The sequence below is a fragment of the Carcharodon carcharias genome, chromosome 25 (genome assembly GCF_017639515.1).
Source record: "Carcharodon carcharias isolate sCarCar2 chromosome 25, sCarCar2.pri, whole genome shotgun sequence".
Lineage (NCBI taxonomy): Eukaryota > Metazoa > Chordata > Chondrichthyes > Lamniformes > Lamnidae > Carcharodon > Carcharodon carcharias.
The window spans coordinates 33,617,139-33,633,811 of record NC_054491.1 but is presented as its reverse complement, the minus strand read 5'-3'; the positions used below and the strand labels follow the sequence as shown (position 1 = coordinate 33,633,811).

Sequence of the window (16,673 nt, the reverse complement as noted above, 5' to 3'; positions counted from 1 at the left end):
CGGTGTCCACTAGATTGTGAAGCCGAGCCTGCTCTAGGTCTAGGCTGCACCGAGGTGTGTCTCTCTGCATTGGTGGAAGGTGTGGGTAAGCACTGCGATGGGTCTTCCAGTCTGTTTATTCCCAGCTCTTCAGTGGAGGATGTGTCCTTTTGGCTGGAGGTGTGCCTTGGATGGAGCTGAGGGACTGGCTGGCTGAGGGTGTTGATCGCCTGGCAGAGCTCCCTGTGAGCCAAGATGATTAATGCATGGCACCTTAGTCAAAAACAGGAGAGAGAGCTTTCACATTTGTGTTGAGAGAGGGATGATGTGTTTCAGGATCCTCACGTGGGTATTCGTTGCTGACCTCATCGTTGCCGCTGTCACAGCCCACGTCTTTACCGGTTAGCGTGATGACATGCTCTTCAAAGTGAATGAGGGGCCTAATGTGGATCACTTCACCCCCAGTTTTGGACCTCTCCCTGTTGCTTTGAGCCAGCTTTTCCCCTGCATGAAAACAGGTGGAGAGAGTGTGAGCAGGACACATGGCACTGTGTGGCATGTCTGTGTGGTGAGCAGAGCCATGGGCAGAATGAGGATACGAGCTCAAGATTATATGAGATTGATGGAAATGTGAGGGTGTGTGTGAGAGTTGGTGGTGTTGTCCCTTGAGTTGAGATCCCTGTGGAGGTGTGATGGGTTTGTGAGTGTGTGAGTTAAGAAAGATAAGAAGAGTTTCACTGTCACAATTACTGACACTAGATTTATATGCCAGATTTTATTAATCGAATTCAAATTCCACGAGCTGCCATGGGCCTCTGGATTACTAGTCCAGCGACATTACCATTATGCCACTGTTTCCCCCCAATTGATTGATTCAGTGTCTATAACCTTAGGTAGCACAGGTATAGTAACTGTAGCTTTAAGGAAAGTAGTGACAGTAGCTTTAAGACTTATTGTACTGTGCAGTATCCTGTGACAGTGTGAACGAATCAGCCCAAAGCATGGAGAACTTTAGGGGTGGAGTTTGTGTCTAGTTGTGGTTCTTGATGGAAGCATGTAACTGCTGCTGAAGCCCTGTACATAAAGTTCACTGGTTCTTATGAGAAACCTGTCTGGAAAATCAAGTTCATAGCAACAGAGCAGCCACCTCAGTGACAAGCTCATTGCACCACCTTGGCCTACACACCTGCTACCTGGCATCTTGCAACCTGTCGTAACCAGGAACCACCTCCCACTTGCCCTCAGTGCTGATTGGGCAGAACTATCCATCTGTACAGCATCGGTTAGATACAGAGTAATGATTGGCCTACACTTCCTATCTCTCCAGGCACATACATCATGGGTGAGGTCCTGAATAAAGCTCCTCCTACACTCTTACCAATCAAAAACTCCCACAGCAGGTGTAGAATTGATTCGATAAAGAGTAAAGCTGCTTCTACACTGTCCCATCAGGCAGGACAGGTGCAGCAGAGAAGCTAGAAGAACAGTGTGTCCTTTTAGTTTTGGTAACAAGTGCATTTCAGCTTGATTTGTATCGGCACTGCGTATTTGTAATAAAGCGTGTAGACAGAGGCCATTGCACCAGACCATTGGTCTGTAATTATTCCTGGATGAAGAAGCAGGTGGCAAAAATAATTTTAAAACTCATACAATCAGCGCCATTTATAGCAGATGTTTCTTTTGCATTAACTACATGGTCTGATTTAAAAAGCGTACTTACAATTGAGCTGCTATTCTTACTTTCCCAAATGGTAACCTCTGCTAACAATTGTTCTAAATAATCCAAGCATTTTGAAATTGCTATAAATAGCCCACAGACAATCACCAGTGAGTTTTAATACCCTACTTTGAGGCAATTTAATAAACCTGTGTCTGATCAGGCATTAAACATCAAATCCTGGTAAATGAATTTGTGTCTGGGAAAAGAGACTAGGCCCAGATGGAACACTTCGTTGTAAATCCGTATCTCTGGCACAGCATCTCTTTGCTTTTATTTATGGATTGTGCTCTAACTTGTTTTGAGCAGGAAAGAATGAAAAAACTTGCATTTATATAGCATCATTCATTACATCAAAATGCTGCAAAGTGCCTTACAGCCAAAGAAATACTTTTGAAGTGTAGTCATTATTGTAGGAACTGTTTCACCTAACAATCTCCCACAAACAGCAGTGAGGTAATTAGCCAGATAATCTGTTTGAGTGATGTTGGCTGAGCTGTAAATATTAAACAGGGTGGTTGGAAAGCTTCCCTGCTCCTCACTGAACAATATGATGAGATGTTTTACCTCTGCATGAGGGGGCTTGAGTTTAGTGTCTCACCTGCCGCCAACTGTGCGCTCCCTGCACTGAAGTGTCAGCCTACATAATGGCCGGAATTTTATGGTCGCGTTATGATAGGGACTGCTGGGCTGTAAAATGTGGCGAGACATTCTAAACTCCATTGACTTTGGCAAAAACATAAAATCCTGCTGCCGTAAAATTTTGGCTAATGTGTTGAAGTCTATGGGGTGACCCAGACATAAAGGTCTACAGCATAGAAAAAGGCCCTTCGGCCCATCAAGTCTGCGCCGGTCAAACAAGTGCCTAACTATTCTAACCCCATTTTCCAGCACTAGGCCCATAGCCTTGTATGCCATGGCATCGCAAGTGCACATCCAAATACTTCTTAAATGTTGTGAGAGTTTCTGCCTCTACCACCCTTTCAGGCAATGAGTTCCAGATTCCCTCCACCCTCTGGGTGAAAAAATTCTTCCTCACATCTCTTCCAAACCTCCTGCCATTTATCTTAAAACCATGCCCCCTGGTTATTGATCCCTCCACCAAGGGGAAAAGTTCCTTCCTGTCTACCCTATTTATGTCCCTCATAATTTTATACACCTTAATCATGCCCCCCCTCAGTCTCCTCTGCTCCAGGGAAAATAACCCCAGTCTATCAAATCTCTCCTCATAACTAAAATTCTCCAGCCCAGGTAACATCCTGGTAAATCTCCTCTGCGCTCTTTCTAGTGCAATCACATCTTTCCTATAATGCGGATTCCAGAACTGCACACAATAATCTAGCTGTGGCCTAACCAGAGTTTTATACAGTTCCAGCATAACCTCCCTGCTCTTATATTCTGTGCCTCAGCTAATAAAGGCAAGTATCCCAGCATTGGAAGTGTTATCCCATTGAGCCAAGCCAGACGATGTAAGGCAGTTATCTATAATCCTGGTAATCTTATTTGCAAAAGCTATTAGAGGCTGTGCAGTGTGGTGAAGTAGCTGGAGTGTCCAACTAATGTTGCATGTTTTGCCTATGCCTCTCAATTCCATCTAGCTCAGCTAATTGAGACAGAGGTCTTTCTGATGAAAAACTGGCTCAGTTACTAACGCACCCACCCCTGGATTAGACAATTATGTCTTTAGTACAATACCAGGAGTTTGAGCTAATTAAACCATGAGACTCCAGTGCATTACAATTGGAGGATTGGAAATGAGGTGAGATCCTTCAGATTAAAAGCCCAGTCTACTTGTTCAGTTGGATGTTCTGGATGAGTTGAAAACAGTGAAAGTTGAGGTCACCTTAATGAACTCCTGCCAAAACTGCTACACCTTTCTCCCAACTCCATCCTGCTCTCGGGCAGCTCGCTGGGTCAAAAGCCTGGAACTCTCAATTCATAGCATTCTTGCCTCTGAGTCAGAAGGTTGTGGACTCAAGTTCCAGAATTTGAACACAACAATCTAGACAGACACCTCAGCGCAATGCTGAGGGAATACTGCATTGTCAGAGGTGTCGTCTATCAGAAGAGGCCTTAAACTGAGGTCCTATCTGCCCCCTCACGTGGACAGTAAAAGATCCCATGGCATTATTTCAAAAAAGAGCAGGTGAGTTATCCCTGGTGTCTTGGCCAACATTTATTCCTCAGTCAACATCACAAAGAGCAGATTATCTTGTTATTACCATGTTTGCTGTTTGTGGGAACTTACTGTGTACAAATTGTCTACCATGTTTCTTATGTTAGAACAATGATTACACTTCAAAAGTATTTAATTGGCTGTAAAGTGCTTTGACATGCCTGGTTGTCATGAAAGGCCATCGATGCCCACACTCCAGGAATGAATAAAAAGGTCTAAGATTGAACCAGACCGCTTGCAACCCAAGAATCCTCCTCAACATGAAGCAAAGCTCCTAACTCCATAACCTGAGATCACATCCTTCCAAATTCACGAAATTACCCACTTCACAAAAATAAAATACTGCAGATGCTGGAATTCTGAAATAAAAAGAGAAAATGCTGGAAATACCCAGCAGGAATGGCAGCATCTGCGACGAGCAATAGAGTTAACATTTCAGGTCGATGATGACCCTACATCAGAACATTTTCTGTTTTTATTGCCCACTAACTCACTGGTGGTTATAACATGGAGTTTCAGGTGCCTGAGGTGAGACTATGTACCTGAGCCCCCTGGTGAGCCAGAAAGTGGTCTAGAGTCCCTATACGTTCAGTCTGAGACCTGGTGAGGACAAGATATAGGCCCAGGGTAGGTATTCTCATGTGTACAACACACTGCAGCCACGGCACAGTCCTTTGTATGGCTGTCAAAATGTAAGAGGCGTTTGAAATGACTTTAGTGATCAGTAAGAATGACAGACTGCATACCTATTTGGTGATTTGGGGCTACTCAGTGTCAGGCAACAAAATAGATGTTATTTTTAAACGTTGTTGCCAATGTAAGCGATTGGCTGTCCCACTGAATAACATTTAGTCTGTCTCTGAAAACTCCCTAGATCTTTATTTTTAATGTCACAAAGTCCATCTAATGTGTTCTGCATGTGTCGCTCCCATCCTGAATCAAGCTGGCCACCAGCTGGAATTGTGACCAGAGACCGGATGAACCTCAGTGGAATTTCATCCCTGATTATTTATTGACAGCAAGAGTCCTTGCTTTGTGCAAGTGATGTAGATCAGCATGGTCTTCATTCTCTCAAAACATTCTTAGCTTTCCCCCTAGTGCCTGGATGAATACACTACATTGTTGATAGCTAACCGTTCAATTCTGCTTTAAAGATCCTTGTAAATGGACCGTATGGCGCACATGTCACAATGATAAACATCTATTCTCCTGACCTTTGTAGCAGCTCTGTTTTCTGAGTGGTGCACTACATGGATTAAATGAAACGTAAAGTCATGTTTTATTGGATTGCTTGTCTGCTCATTTACTGGGTAATTGTAAAATGCATTTAAATTGGGGTCAGTGTTTACTGGGTTTTTTGTGTCTCCGAAGATGTGATATTTATGGCTTGGTCCAGCATCTCAGGCTGTAGGAATGCTGATTGAGCAGAAGACACTACTTCAATTAATTTATCTGCTTCTGTATCTTAAATCTGTCCCATCGTGTTCAACTTTATACTTGAACAAAGTGATGATACAATTCTCATAGGAGTCGCATGTGCTTCAAGCCACTCTGTCTAGTTTACAGGAACTGTTTTACAAATAAAATGGCATTGACTGGAGAGAGGATTCCTTAGTTTCCCTAAGGCCTACTTGGGCTCTTCCCCAAGCAGCACCATATTAGATCACATAGAGAAGAGAGGCTGAGATTCCTCATTGATACTGTTAGTTGACCTCAGCCTGGATAGCATTTTAGATGCTGAGATTGGCCTTTTTTGCAGCTGTATTAGGTGATAAAGGCAGGCATAGCTTGGATCTCCCACTCCAGCTAACCATCTAAGAGTTCTGGTTGTTAATGTCACATGAGAATAGACTCATGCTTTAGCTGTGATGCCCTTTATGGAACATTCATCTGCTGAAACTATCCTGGCTTGCCCTTGACAAATACATATTTGCTGCATAAATACAAGAGGACGAGGCCAGTAAAGGAGTGAGATAATTGGGAGGAGAAGAAGAAATCAGTGTTGTGAAACACATACGTGTCTTTATCGCTGTGAAACATAATGAGATTGGCGCACGTGTGGATGTAAGTGTCACGAGTCATATGTAGTCTGGCAAACTATGAAAAACCATACACTAAAAATGTTTACAAACTTCTATACTCTCACTTTCTCGATCCCTCCTCCATCTTCATCTCCTTCCTTTGCTCTGTCTCTGTCTTTTTCTCTCTATCTCTCTTTGTCTTTTTCTCTTTCTGTCCCTCCCTGTCTGTATCTCTACCTCTGTCTCTCCTTCTGTGTCTCTGTCTGTCTGTCTCTCTCTTTCTCTCTCTATGTCTGCCTGTTTCCCTGTCTGTCTCTCTTTCTTTGTCAGTGTACCTTACACATACACGCACATGATGTGTTAAGAATGTAAGTATTTTTAGGAACAGGAGATGGCCAGAAGGCACAACCAACCTCTTGATGATGGATCTAACCATTCCTGCTGCCTTCAGCAATACACCTGACTGCCTCTTGAGCCATTTATACTGTGCACCATTAGCTTTCTGAGGTTCCATTCCAGCTAACCTCCTGATTTTTAGCGTGTCCCTGGAAGTTGAATCCGTTGCCGTACCTTTTCGTGTTCTCTTAATTTATTGCATCTTTAGTTTGTTGCTTTAGTTTTCAATACACATTGAGATCTTCTATGATATAAAATGAGATTGATTTGCATGATTATAACACATTTATTTCTCTAATCCCAGCTCTCTCTACAACCTCCTTTCTGCCCACTGCCTTCCCTGATGCTGTTGTATCCCACAATCCCTCAGAAGGATCAGAGATCACGAGTGGGTGTCCAGAATCTGAACCTGGTCAGATTTGGGATTGGAATATGTCTTGGGCTGATGAGATAGAAGACAAGATCACACAGAAGGTGGGAATTGCAGCAAGGAACCAGATGGCTACTGGAAAAAACTCCAATGGACCCTTCAGCAAGCGCTCAGAGCAGCAACAACAGGCCAAATGCATCACCGGTACAATATATTCACTAATAAAGTAAAACCTAATTCATTAGTTTAGTTTGGGTATGGTCAGAGAGCACAGGCTGCATGATCTGAGGTAGAATGTCAAGAGTTTAAATCGAGTCTGGCTCAGTTTTGATCTTACTGACTCTCCAGTAGTGAGTTTGACCAATGACACTAATCAGAAAGCCTGGTGCCAGCAGACTGCTCCATCTTAACATTGGGGTGAAGGTCCTGGCTCCTTCTACAGTAGAAGGAGCAAAGTGGCAACCCAATCTGGTGCCCACCACCTAGCTTAGAAATACATCTAATATAAAGGTAAAAAAGCAGGTCAAGGAAGGGTGGGATCTTGGTTGGATCTTAGAGCAGCACTGTCTGGGAATTTACACTCATGGCTGACCGGTGGCTGGAAGAAGACATTAACTCAGGTTGCCTGCTCAGCATCATCACACCACATATATAAAATGACCCTTCCTTCATTTAAAAGTGACAAAGTGCTAGACATCACCAAAGTTGAAAAGAGGAGGATAGAAGCATTTTTTTTTTTATTCATTCATGAAATGTGGGCATCGCTGGCTAGGCCAGCATTTATTGCCCATCCCTAATTGCCCTTGTTCAGAGTTGAGGTACATCAAGAAGTAGTGGGAGGCAACAATTGAGATTACATTTGTTATTGTTTTTTAAGCGCATTTATAGGAACTCTCATTCACAATTTTCCCAACTGCTTTTGGAGGGAGAAAACAAATCCAGTGTAATTAAAAAAAATAATTGGTTGGTTGGTATCCAATATCATGAAGAACATCAATCCCTCCATGACCAACTAGGAGCAACCCAAGAAATTCCTGTCTGACATGAACAAAAGCAAGCAAGTTGCTTTTTCACTATGAAATGTTACACCATAATCCTCTCGACAGCCAAAACTATCAGCTGGAGAGTACTTTAGATTAAAGGCATTTCCACCTGTAACTCTCTTAACATCAAGTATCATAAGATATCAGGTAGGTTGAGCTTATGAATAATACTGTATTGCAGTGGTAATGTTCCACCTCTGACCTGCCAATTTTCTTCTCCCCTTCACTCTTTGACCTACCAATGTAGTATTCAGCTTTTTATAAGTTTGGTGCTCCTCAGAAAGGGTGTGATATGAATTGTTAGACAGGCCAAAATGGTATGTTTAAGTTAGCTAAGCTGGCTGTTAAGGCAGTTTAGGCTGCCTATAAGAAACTCTTCACCATGAAAGCTTATAGAGATTGCATTTGTTTTTTTCTATGGAAGAGAGAGTGACAAGCGTGACTTGATCTGGCCAAAATACAATGTAGACTGAAGCTGGTTTTAACTTAGTTACATTGGCTCGATTACCCAGTGCAGGTTTCGCAATAGAAGCTTTGGTTCAGATAATTCAACTGAAATAATATTTATTGATTTCTACTGCACTAGGAGAAAACACTTCACTAGCATTAAATGGGTTATGAGGAGGTAAAAGATTATGGCAAATATGATATTGATTTTTGGCTTCAGAAATACTAATGGATACAGCCACAGTGAGTCCTGTAGACCCTTTGTCATGAATGCAATAATAAGAAAGCAAGAAAGAAGCTGCATTTATATAGTACCTTTTATGACCTTGGGATGTCCTAAAATGTGTCACGGTCAATTTAATACTTATGTAGTGTAGTCACTGGAACATCTAACTTGCACAATTGTGGCTGTGATTTAATGTCTGAACTGAAAACCAGAACAGCAGTCCCTCAGAATGCACTGAGCTGTCAGCCTCCCTGCAGTCACTATGCAGGGTTATGCAGGAACAAGATAGTGAGAGACTGCGGCTATCTATGGCACCATTTTCCAACTAAAATTGGGGGAAGAAGGGAGAAAATTGAGGCCAAATAATGGACTGCAAGTGTTGCAACTTTCTGTAGGAAGATGCATTTTAATTGGGATTGGTGGAGGTGTACACTAGTGGAGTTAAATCCAATATAACTTCTGTTTTCCAGACATGCACAGCTCTAAATCGGACATCCAGGTGAACCCTGCCCTCAGTGCAGTACATGTATCTTTTGCAACAGTTGGAGCCCCAGTACACAAGAGTTTCGCGGTTAGGAGGAAGGTGGAGAAAGTTGGATTGATGAACTTTCCAGTGGACACCAATGGTCTCACCATGGTTAAGGTCTAAGAACATGAGTGGATTGGAACACCCGACCCATCCCTGTATACACAGAAATCCATGGACATCAAGGATCCAGATCCATGAGGAAGGGAGAGAAGGATGTTTATAGGGCGCAGACATTCCAGTGGTTATTGATGGGCTGCATGTGTACTTAATCATCTTCAGTTCCACTTGGGCAGGTCTGTATGTGGCAAACTGGAGGATGGTTCTGCGTGTAGTCTGTGTAGCTTTTATAGGAAACTCGGTAGTTTTGAACCCCAAAGGGATCAGAAAGCTATTTCTAAACTTGCAATCTATTCGAAATCCAGGGCAGCAAACAAAAGTCAACGTGTACATCCAGATGTTAGAAACCAGTGACAGCCGGTTGACTGACTGACTGAATATAAACATTGGCTTGTAGATTGTGTAGATGGGTCTGAATGGGGGAGGCGGGATTAAATTCAAAAGCAAGGCTGTGTTCTTGGAGTTTCTGAGTACGTGTACACAGACACCCCACCAGCATACATCAGCTTTTAACTTATCTCATTACTAATTAATCTAACAGATGTATGTAAATAAAACTGACCTTGAAAGCCAGTCTGGAGTGACATTAAAAACTCAACAAAAACATCAAGGAAGCCTGAAATGTCAATGACATAAGATCATTGGAAACGACGGTGTTGGATGACAGCACATCAATATCCATTGCCTATTGCTGGTCAAACATGGAAAGAGATCAAAGCACATAAACAGCTTGGTTGAAAAGAATCATCACTTAACATACTTAAGGGGCCCTTTTCTCTGAAGACCTAGTATTGGCAATAAGTTACTTCATCCCGAGTCTAACTGTACTTATTATTTTCATGATAAACAAATGACATTTTAAAAAGAAAAGGTGTGTGTAGATCATTGTGTGGAGACAAAAAGTATCTTCTGTGAGTTGAAGTTGCTTAAAAGGTTAATTCCAATTTTGAACCTCAGGGCTGCAAACAAATCGGGCTACATCTGTACAAGTCAAGGATAGAACCCAGTGAAGAATAACTGAACACAAATGTTATATTGTTCACTTTTTTCAAATAATTGTTCTGAGTTTCTTGCCACAGCATTGTATGTGTATATATTCAGGATATCTTTGATTGCCATGCCAATATTGTGCCATTAAGATGGGATGTGATGTGAGAGTCTGCTGCAGTCTCCACCATTTATTATCAGGGGCACTGATGCTCACCCATTCTACCCGGTGGATGATAAAAGTATCAAAACGTCAAATAAAAACTTTGGCCTAAATATTTACTGAGAGGTGGGGGTGGCAGGGAGTACAGTTACGGAAAGGAGGGGGACCCAAAAATCCCAGGGATCTGGGTGTCCTGTCAAATTTAACAGCAGAACCCAATTTTTGTTTCCTATCTTCCATTTTCCTCCCAGCACCGGTAAGAATGATGGGCTGGCGGATAGGGAAGCTAGCATTAGAAGATGGCATCCGGGAACGTTTGGGGAGCAATTGGGAAATTCCGGGGCTTGGTCATTGGGTTGTTGCAAACTAATGGGGAGGTAATGGTTGATGGTGAAGAGGGGCAATCACATCAGCAATGAGAGAGTGTGATTGGTAGAAGGTAAACCAATCACTTACATGAGGGCCTGAGTGGGGAGGGACTCCTGCTACTCCTGGCCCACCATGTATGCTCTTAAATGAACATTTATCTTGTGGAGCTGGCAGCTCCTGCCTCACCTTCACTGCTGGGTGCCCAAGGAGTACTTAATCACACTTCGAATGACCTGAACTAGCTGGTGCCCTTAACATATTATAAGTAACAACTTTGGCATTGCCTTCAGTAGGAATGGCAAGTGATTTACGTCATTTGCCCTATGAAAATGGTTGCCCATGATAAGTTTTCACAATGGTGACTATAAATTATCCAAAACAACCTCATGTGTGTAACATACATTTTAAACTTTGAAAGAAAAACAGAAATCAGGTGTTCCCAATCGGCAGAGAAATCTTCAATTTCCTGTAGCCAAACCTAATTTCACATTCAGGAGCTGAAAAGATGAAAGGAAACAAACTCACTCAGTCCATTAATTAAACTAAGACCTCAAAAGGCACCAGAGTAGCTGGTGGCAGCATTCAGAAAGAACTGGCATTTATAGTACACCTTATCCCATCCCTTGGGACGAGCCAAAGCACCTTATTACCAGAGAGCTAACTTGGGTCTTTGTTGTTGTACAGGTTGAACATGATATAATTCATACAAGATCCACACAAGATCCCACATGCAGCAGCTGAGATGAATGCATGGTTTGCATGCTGTTGGTGACTAATGCTGACTGAGGGAGGAATTTTAACCATAATACAAGGAGAACACCCAGATCATCTCCAGAAAGTTAAACAAATAAGACAGGGCCTTGACGTAACTTCTCATCAGAAACTGCGCCCCCAACAATGCAGCACTCACTGTACTGCCATCGCATTAGGTGCTCCCTTAATGGTGCTTGAATGCACCAGTCCTCATTTACGTGTAAGAAGGCTATCAACTTTGTCAATTTAGCAGCAAAGGAATGAACTGAGTTGCACTTAACTGCAGTTCAGCAGAAAAGTAAGACGGCAATTCAGGCTTGGCTTTGGGGTAGCAGTATCAGAAGGAGGAAGCAGAGATTCAAGCCCTACTCCATTGACTTGAGCTCAAAATCTAAGCTGACACTCCATTGCTGTACGGTGGAAGTGCTGCACAGTCAGAGGTTCTGTCTTTCAGATGCAAGGTCAAACCAAAGCCCCATCTTCCCCCTGAGGTGCATATACAAGATCCTCTGGCACTATTTGAAGAAGAGTAGGGGAGTTCTGGTGTCCTGGACAATATTTATCCTTCAAGCAACATCACCAAAAGAATTCCCAGATTTACTGTTTATTATCTTTGCTGTTTGCCATGCACAAATTGACTGCCGTGTTTCCCACATTACAACAGTGAGTACACTTCAAAAAGTAAAGTGCTTTGGGGTATCTTGTGGTTGTGGAGGATACCATCCGTTAACTTCTAGTTAACTTCTAATATTTCTATAGCACAACGTTCCTTATAAAACTGCTTGACTTGCCAGAAGCAGTGCCGCAGAAGATCCAATAATAAATGTAAAAAAAATCCTTGTATCTAGTGCATGTTAATCACACATTGATGCAGGTGCAAAACAATCTTGAGAAAAATAATCTGCTGACAATTTCTAGCTCAGTTTTCATAGAGTTACTGAAAGAGACGTTTAGTTGAAATCAGGCAATTACAGCCAAACATTTTGAATAAAAGATCCAATTAACTAACTTACATAATTAAATTGCTAATAAATGTCTGACACAAGAGTTGACCTCTATGCCCCTTCCCCTTGGGGCCCAAAGGAAGTGACAAATTACAAAGAATGAATTGTCAATGCAGTTGTGCGTCATAATAGAAAATAAGAATGAGCTGTAGACACAATAGAAACAGGAAGTGGAGCTCCTCCTGACAGGAAGCACTAATTAGTTCATGGCGTTCATTAGTTTTTAATTGCACACTGATTGTGCTGTGGAACAGCGACATACTACAAAACGTTTTTCATCATTTTGCATCACCCGATTTTAGCCTACATTTTGTCACAAATTCACCCACCTGGATTAAACAAACACGAGAAAACTTCCTGTTCTAATTAGACAGGAGAAAAACAATAGTGAAGACACATAAATAAAGATAACCTCAGACTGCCCTCCTTGGCTGAACCTACTCTCAACTTTCAGCACCACACACTGTGTCTAAATACAGGAGTCACTATGGGGACATTTGTCACCACATTGACAGTTTTGTTGATATCACTTGCTCAAATCTGGAGGATATAATCGATTATGTTTTTCTTTAATTGCTCAGTCACATTTACATGGTCCATTTCTGTTTGTTGATTCCCTTCCCTTCATCCCTGACTATGGACATTCCACAACTATCTTTTACAAACCTGTAGACTCCCAAAATCATTGGATTATGTTTTTTCCCATTCCATTCCTACAAAAACTATTCCCTTATCCCTGTTTTTTTGTCTTCATTGTTTCTGCCCTGAACCAGTAACAGAATATCTGAAATACAAAAGCAAAATACTACAGACGTTGGAAACCTGAAATATCTGATCTAAAAGATGCTGAAAATACTCAGCTGCCCTGGCAGTGTCTGGAGGGAGAAACGATTAAAATTTTGGAGATAAAAACAGAAAATGCTGGAAAAATTCAGCCGGTCTGACAGCATCTATGGAGAGAGAAACAGAGTTAATGTTTCGAGTCCATATGAATTCTTCAATAAATTGCTGCAGTAGGACAGCAATTTAAATGTACCCCTTCCAATACAATCTTCTGTGTTCCTCTACAATGGGAAGACCAAACACAAAGCATTTCCATTCTGTCCATGTATAATCCTGACAGCCTTGTGGTGCATCATTTCAACTAACTCCTATTCAAATCTGATTTGGGCCTTTCTGTCTTTGGCCACTTATATAGTTCTAATGAAGCTCAGCACAAAGGTTAGGAACAGTTTCTTCTTTGACATTCTATTGTCTTTTGGTTAGATCATTAAGTTTGGCAACTTCAGTTCACAGTATCTTTTGCTAAATTTAACATCCCTTATTACTTTGTTCCCTTCCATTTGGAGCTCTTTTATTTTTCTAATGATTTTTCACACTCTGCTTGAAATGATAAAGAAGGTTATATTATCCTACCTTAGAAGACCCAATAATCTTCCCAGCTACTTCTCCAATGGTACTGTGATTTTCACCTCCATTACTCCACCCAGCAGTCAAAAAGCCTGATTTTCTTTTGTTCTATCATTTATTAGTTTATTTACCTTTGGAAGACCACGTCTCCATTTCCTCTTTTCAGTGTCACTAAGGGCCACATTTCTCCAGTCTTTGCTCAATTCTATGCCTTGTGACCTCAGAAACGTTCTTATCTCTGAGTGATCACAACTTGGCATTGTACTGAAGGTGTGGTCTAATTGGAACAGTATATAGTTCAAAAAGAATTCTCTCTGGTTTCAACTCCATTATTTGGTAATATGCCTCTGCATTCTGTTTAGATTGTTGATTATTGCTCTTCAGAGACTAGCTGTGTCGAGCTTTAAGTCAACTTAAAGCACTGAAATCTTTCTCAACTTTGCCCTTAGCTAATATGGCATCACTTATAGGATATTCATTGTGACAAACTGAAGTCCATTCTGTTTTACAAAGAAACATACGAAAATGTGAGAAAGGAAAAGACCAACTAGTCCAACCAGCCTATCCTAAGAAGTGGTGATGCCTCATGAACCATGATACGGGCCCTCTTGCTGAAAATTCCCTCTAAACTGCATAGTTGCATTGTCATGCAGGACATGGGAATGTGGCGCACAGTGACAAACAAGGTTTCCTTTGAGATGTGTTGCATGACCGCATGTCAATCTTAAAGGGACCACACAACAAGTTGGCCGCGCACTGCCAACAGATGTGAGAGGAAAGAGCGCTCTCTACCCATCCAAAGTCATATAAATTCTTAGGAGAGGCAAGTGACTGGAGGAAAACTCAGGACAGTTAGTAAATAAAAATATGAAAAATTTCTCGCCAACTTTTTTAGACCATGAAAGGAGAACATTTTAGTGCAGGAGACCACCTGACTAATATTACAGAGAATCTACAGCTTGTACAACATCATTTCCTCCAGAAACAGGTCCAGCTTTCTCTTGAAGGTATACAATGCATCAGTGCTCCACATGTCCATTATTTGATGGGAAGAATCACCAAGCATCCATGACATGTACTCATTACCCCTGGTCCTCACTAACCCATCCAGTTGATAACAGGATTGTATTCTATACTTATTCCTTTCTACTTTCATTCCAAATACGAGGAGTGGATGAACAATCCTTTTCAATTGACTACTAATAAGATGGAAGCTGTTCCTTCTCTCAAGCTGAAGAGTTGAGAATAGAATCATGGTGCTGGATTTTATGGCTACAAATTGGGAAGAGTGGTCAACCCCCTTCATGTGAATGTAAAATATGGTGTGATGACATTGAGTCGACAATACAATGTCATAAGGCCAGTCTCAGAAATTACAGAAGGTGAGCAGGTACTCAAGTTGGAAGACTGCCACCAATTTGAAATTACCAACAAGCTATTGAGCTTGTTAAAGAGCCATTTGTACACCATTTCTCGTTGTCCATTACATTTTTGGCATCAGACAGGAAAATGTTTGTAAGTGCTTTACAGTAGGAATGTTGAGGTGGCAACAAGGGTGGAAGAGAAGGCCTGCCACTGGGACAATGGCTGAATGTAGCAGCAGATTCTGCTGGTGAAGGTGGCAGTATCTGTATGATTTCTGAATTTATTCATTGACCTTTTTGAGCTTTCCATTCAGGATATAGACAGATTCAGAGAGAAGGGGGCCTTTAAATTTGTAGCTGTGACTGACTTCCTGTTCACTGCATAACCCCTCTGCCGCACGATGACCCGAACTAGACTCCCGAATGGGCAGAGAGCCCCCTTCTCAGTGTTAGTTTGCTGCCTTCCCACCAGATACTTGACTCGCCAAGCTGAGACGGCGAGGGCAGGAACGTGTGGACCACTCAATTTCCATTCCGCCTTCCTCACTTTGTAAAAAATTATTAGATCCATCCCTTGGTGTTTGTGGGAAAGTAAACTAAAACATTTGATCTGCTCATTCATCAAATACGGAGATGCAGATCCTGAGATATCATGGGCAGGGCCCAGCAAGGAGAGGGATCTGGATCTAAGGTGAGCAGAACCTCAACTTGCCCACTGATGACATAGCTTGTGCCTGGTTCTGAATGGGAGGGCTGGATGTGGGGTGGGGAGGAACCTTGTGACCCACTTTGTCAAAAATCTATCAACCTCAGCTTTGAAATCGTCAATGGAGCTCCTACCTCAACATCTTTTCGGGGAGAGAGTTCCAGAATTCCGTTATATTGGTTATGTGAACAAGTTCTTCCTGATAGTGCATCACCCCTGAATGGCCAATCTCCAATTTTAAAATGATACCTCCTTGCTTGGACTCCCCACCAAGGAAATAGTTTCTCTCCGTTTGCCTATTAACTTCTTCAGCCATCTAAAACACCTCAATTAGATCACCCCTTAATTTTGTGTACTTGAGGAAATGGTTTGCGCTCAGAATCTAATCCTCTTAGTCCCAGTATCATCCTGGTGAATCCCTGCTGTACATCCTCCAAGGTCAAGAAATCCTTCCTGAGGTATGGTGCTCAGAACTGAACGCAGTACTCTAGATGGGGTTTGCCAGAGTTTTATATAACTGGGTATCCCAAGTGCTGAGTGCATTTACATGGTATGTTATCATTGTGTCTTTTGTTCTGCTTTTGATGGACGGTTCTGCATAAGCTTGGGAATAAATATGACAAGCTCATTCAGCCGTACTGTATGCCGGAGTCCCTGTTGCGAGACTCGGGAACCTGAGTTTGATTACATATTTCTAAAACATAGCAATAAGAGCCCTGGCATCTTCAGCATCTTTTTTTATTCCTTCATGGCTTGTGGGCATCACTGGCTAGGCCAGCATTTATTGCCCATGCCTAATTGCCCTTGAGAAGGTGGTGGTGAGCTGCCTTCTTGAACCACTGCAGTCCCTGTGGTGTAGGTATCCTCACAGTGCTGTTAAGGAGGGAATTCCTGGA

The 16,673-nt window shown here is 42.1% G+C and overlaps 1 protein-coding gene across 2 annotated transcripts in view; it reads left to right on the top strand.

Moving 5' to 3' along the window:
• Window positions 1-9,891, top strand: part of robo4 (roundabout, axon guidance receptor, homolog 4 (Drosophila)) — a 145,612-nt gene extending 135,721 nt beyond the window's left edge. For both annotated transcript variants that reach the window (XM_041174559.1, XM_041174561.1), the window contains 2 exons: window positions 6,594-6,863; window positions 8,846-9,891. In XM_041174559.1, coding sequence (XP_041030493.1) covers window positions 6,594-6,863; window positions 8,846-9,024 — 449 coding nt within the window. In that variant the 3' untranslated portion in view covers window positions 9,025-9,891. The remainder of the gene's footprint in view (window positions 1-6,593; window positions 6,864-8,845) is intronic.
• Window positions 9,892-16,673: the final 6,782 nt, after the last annotated feature.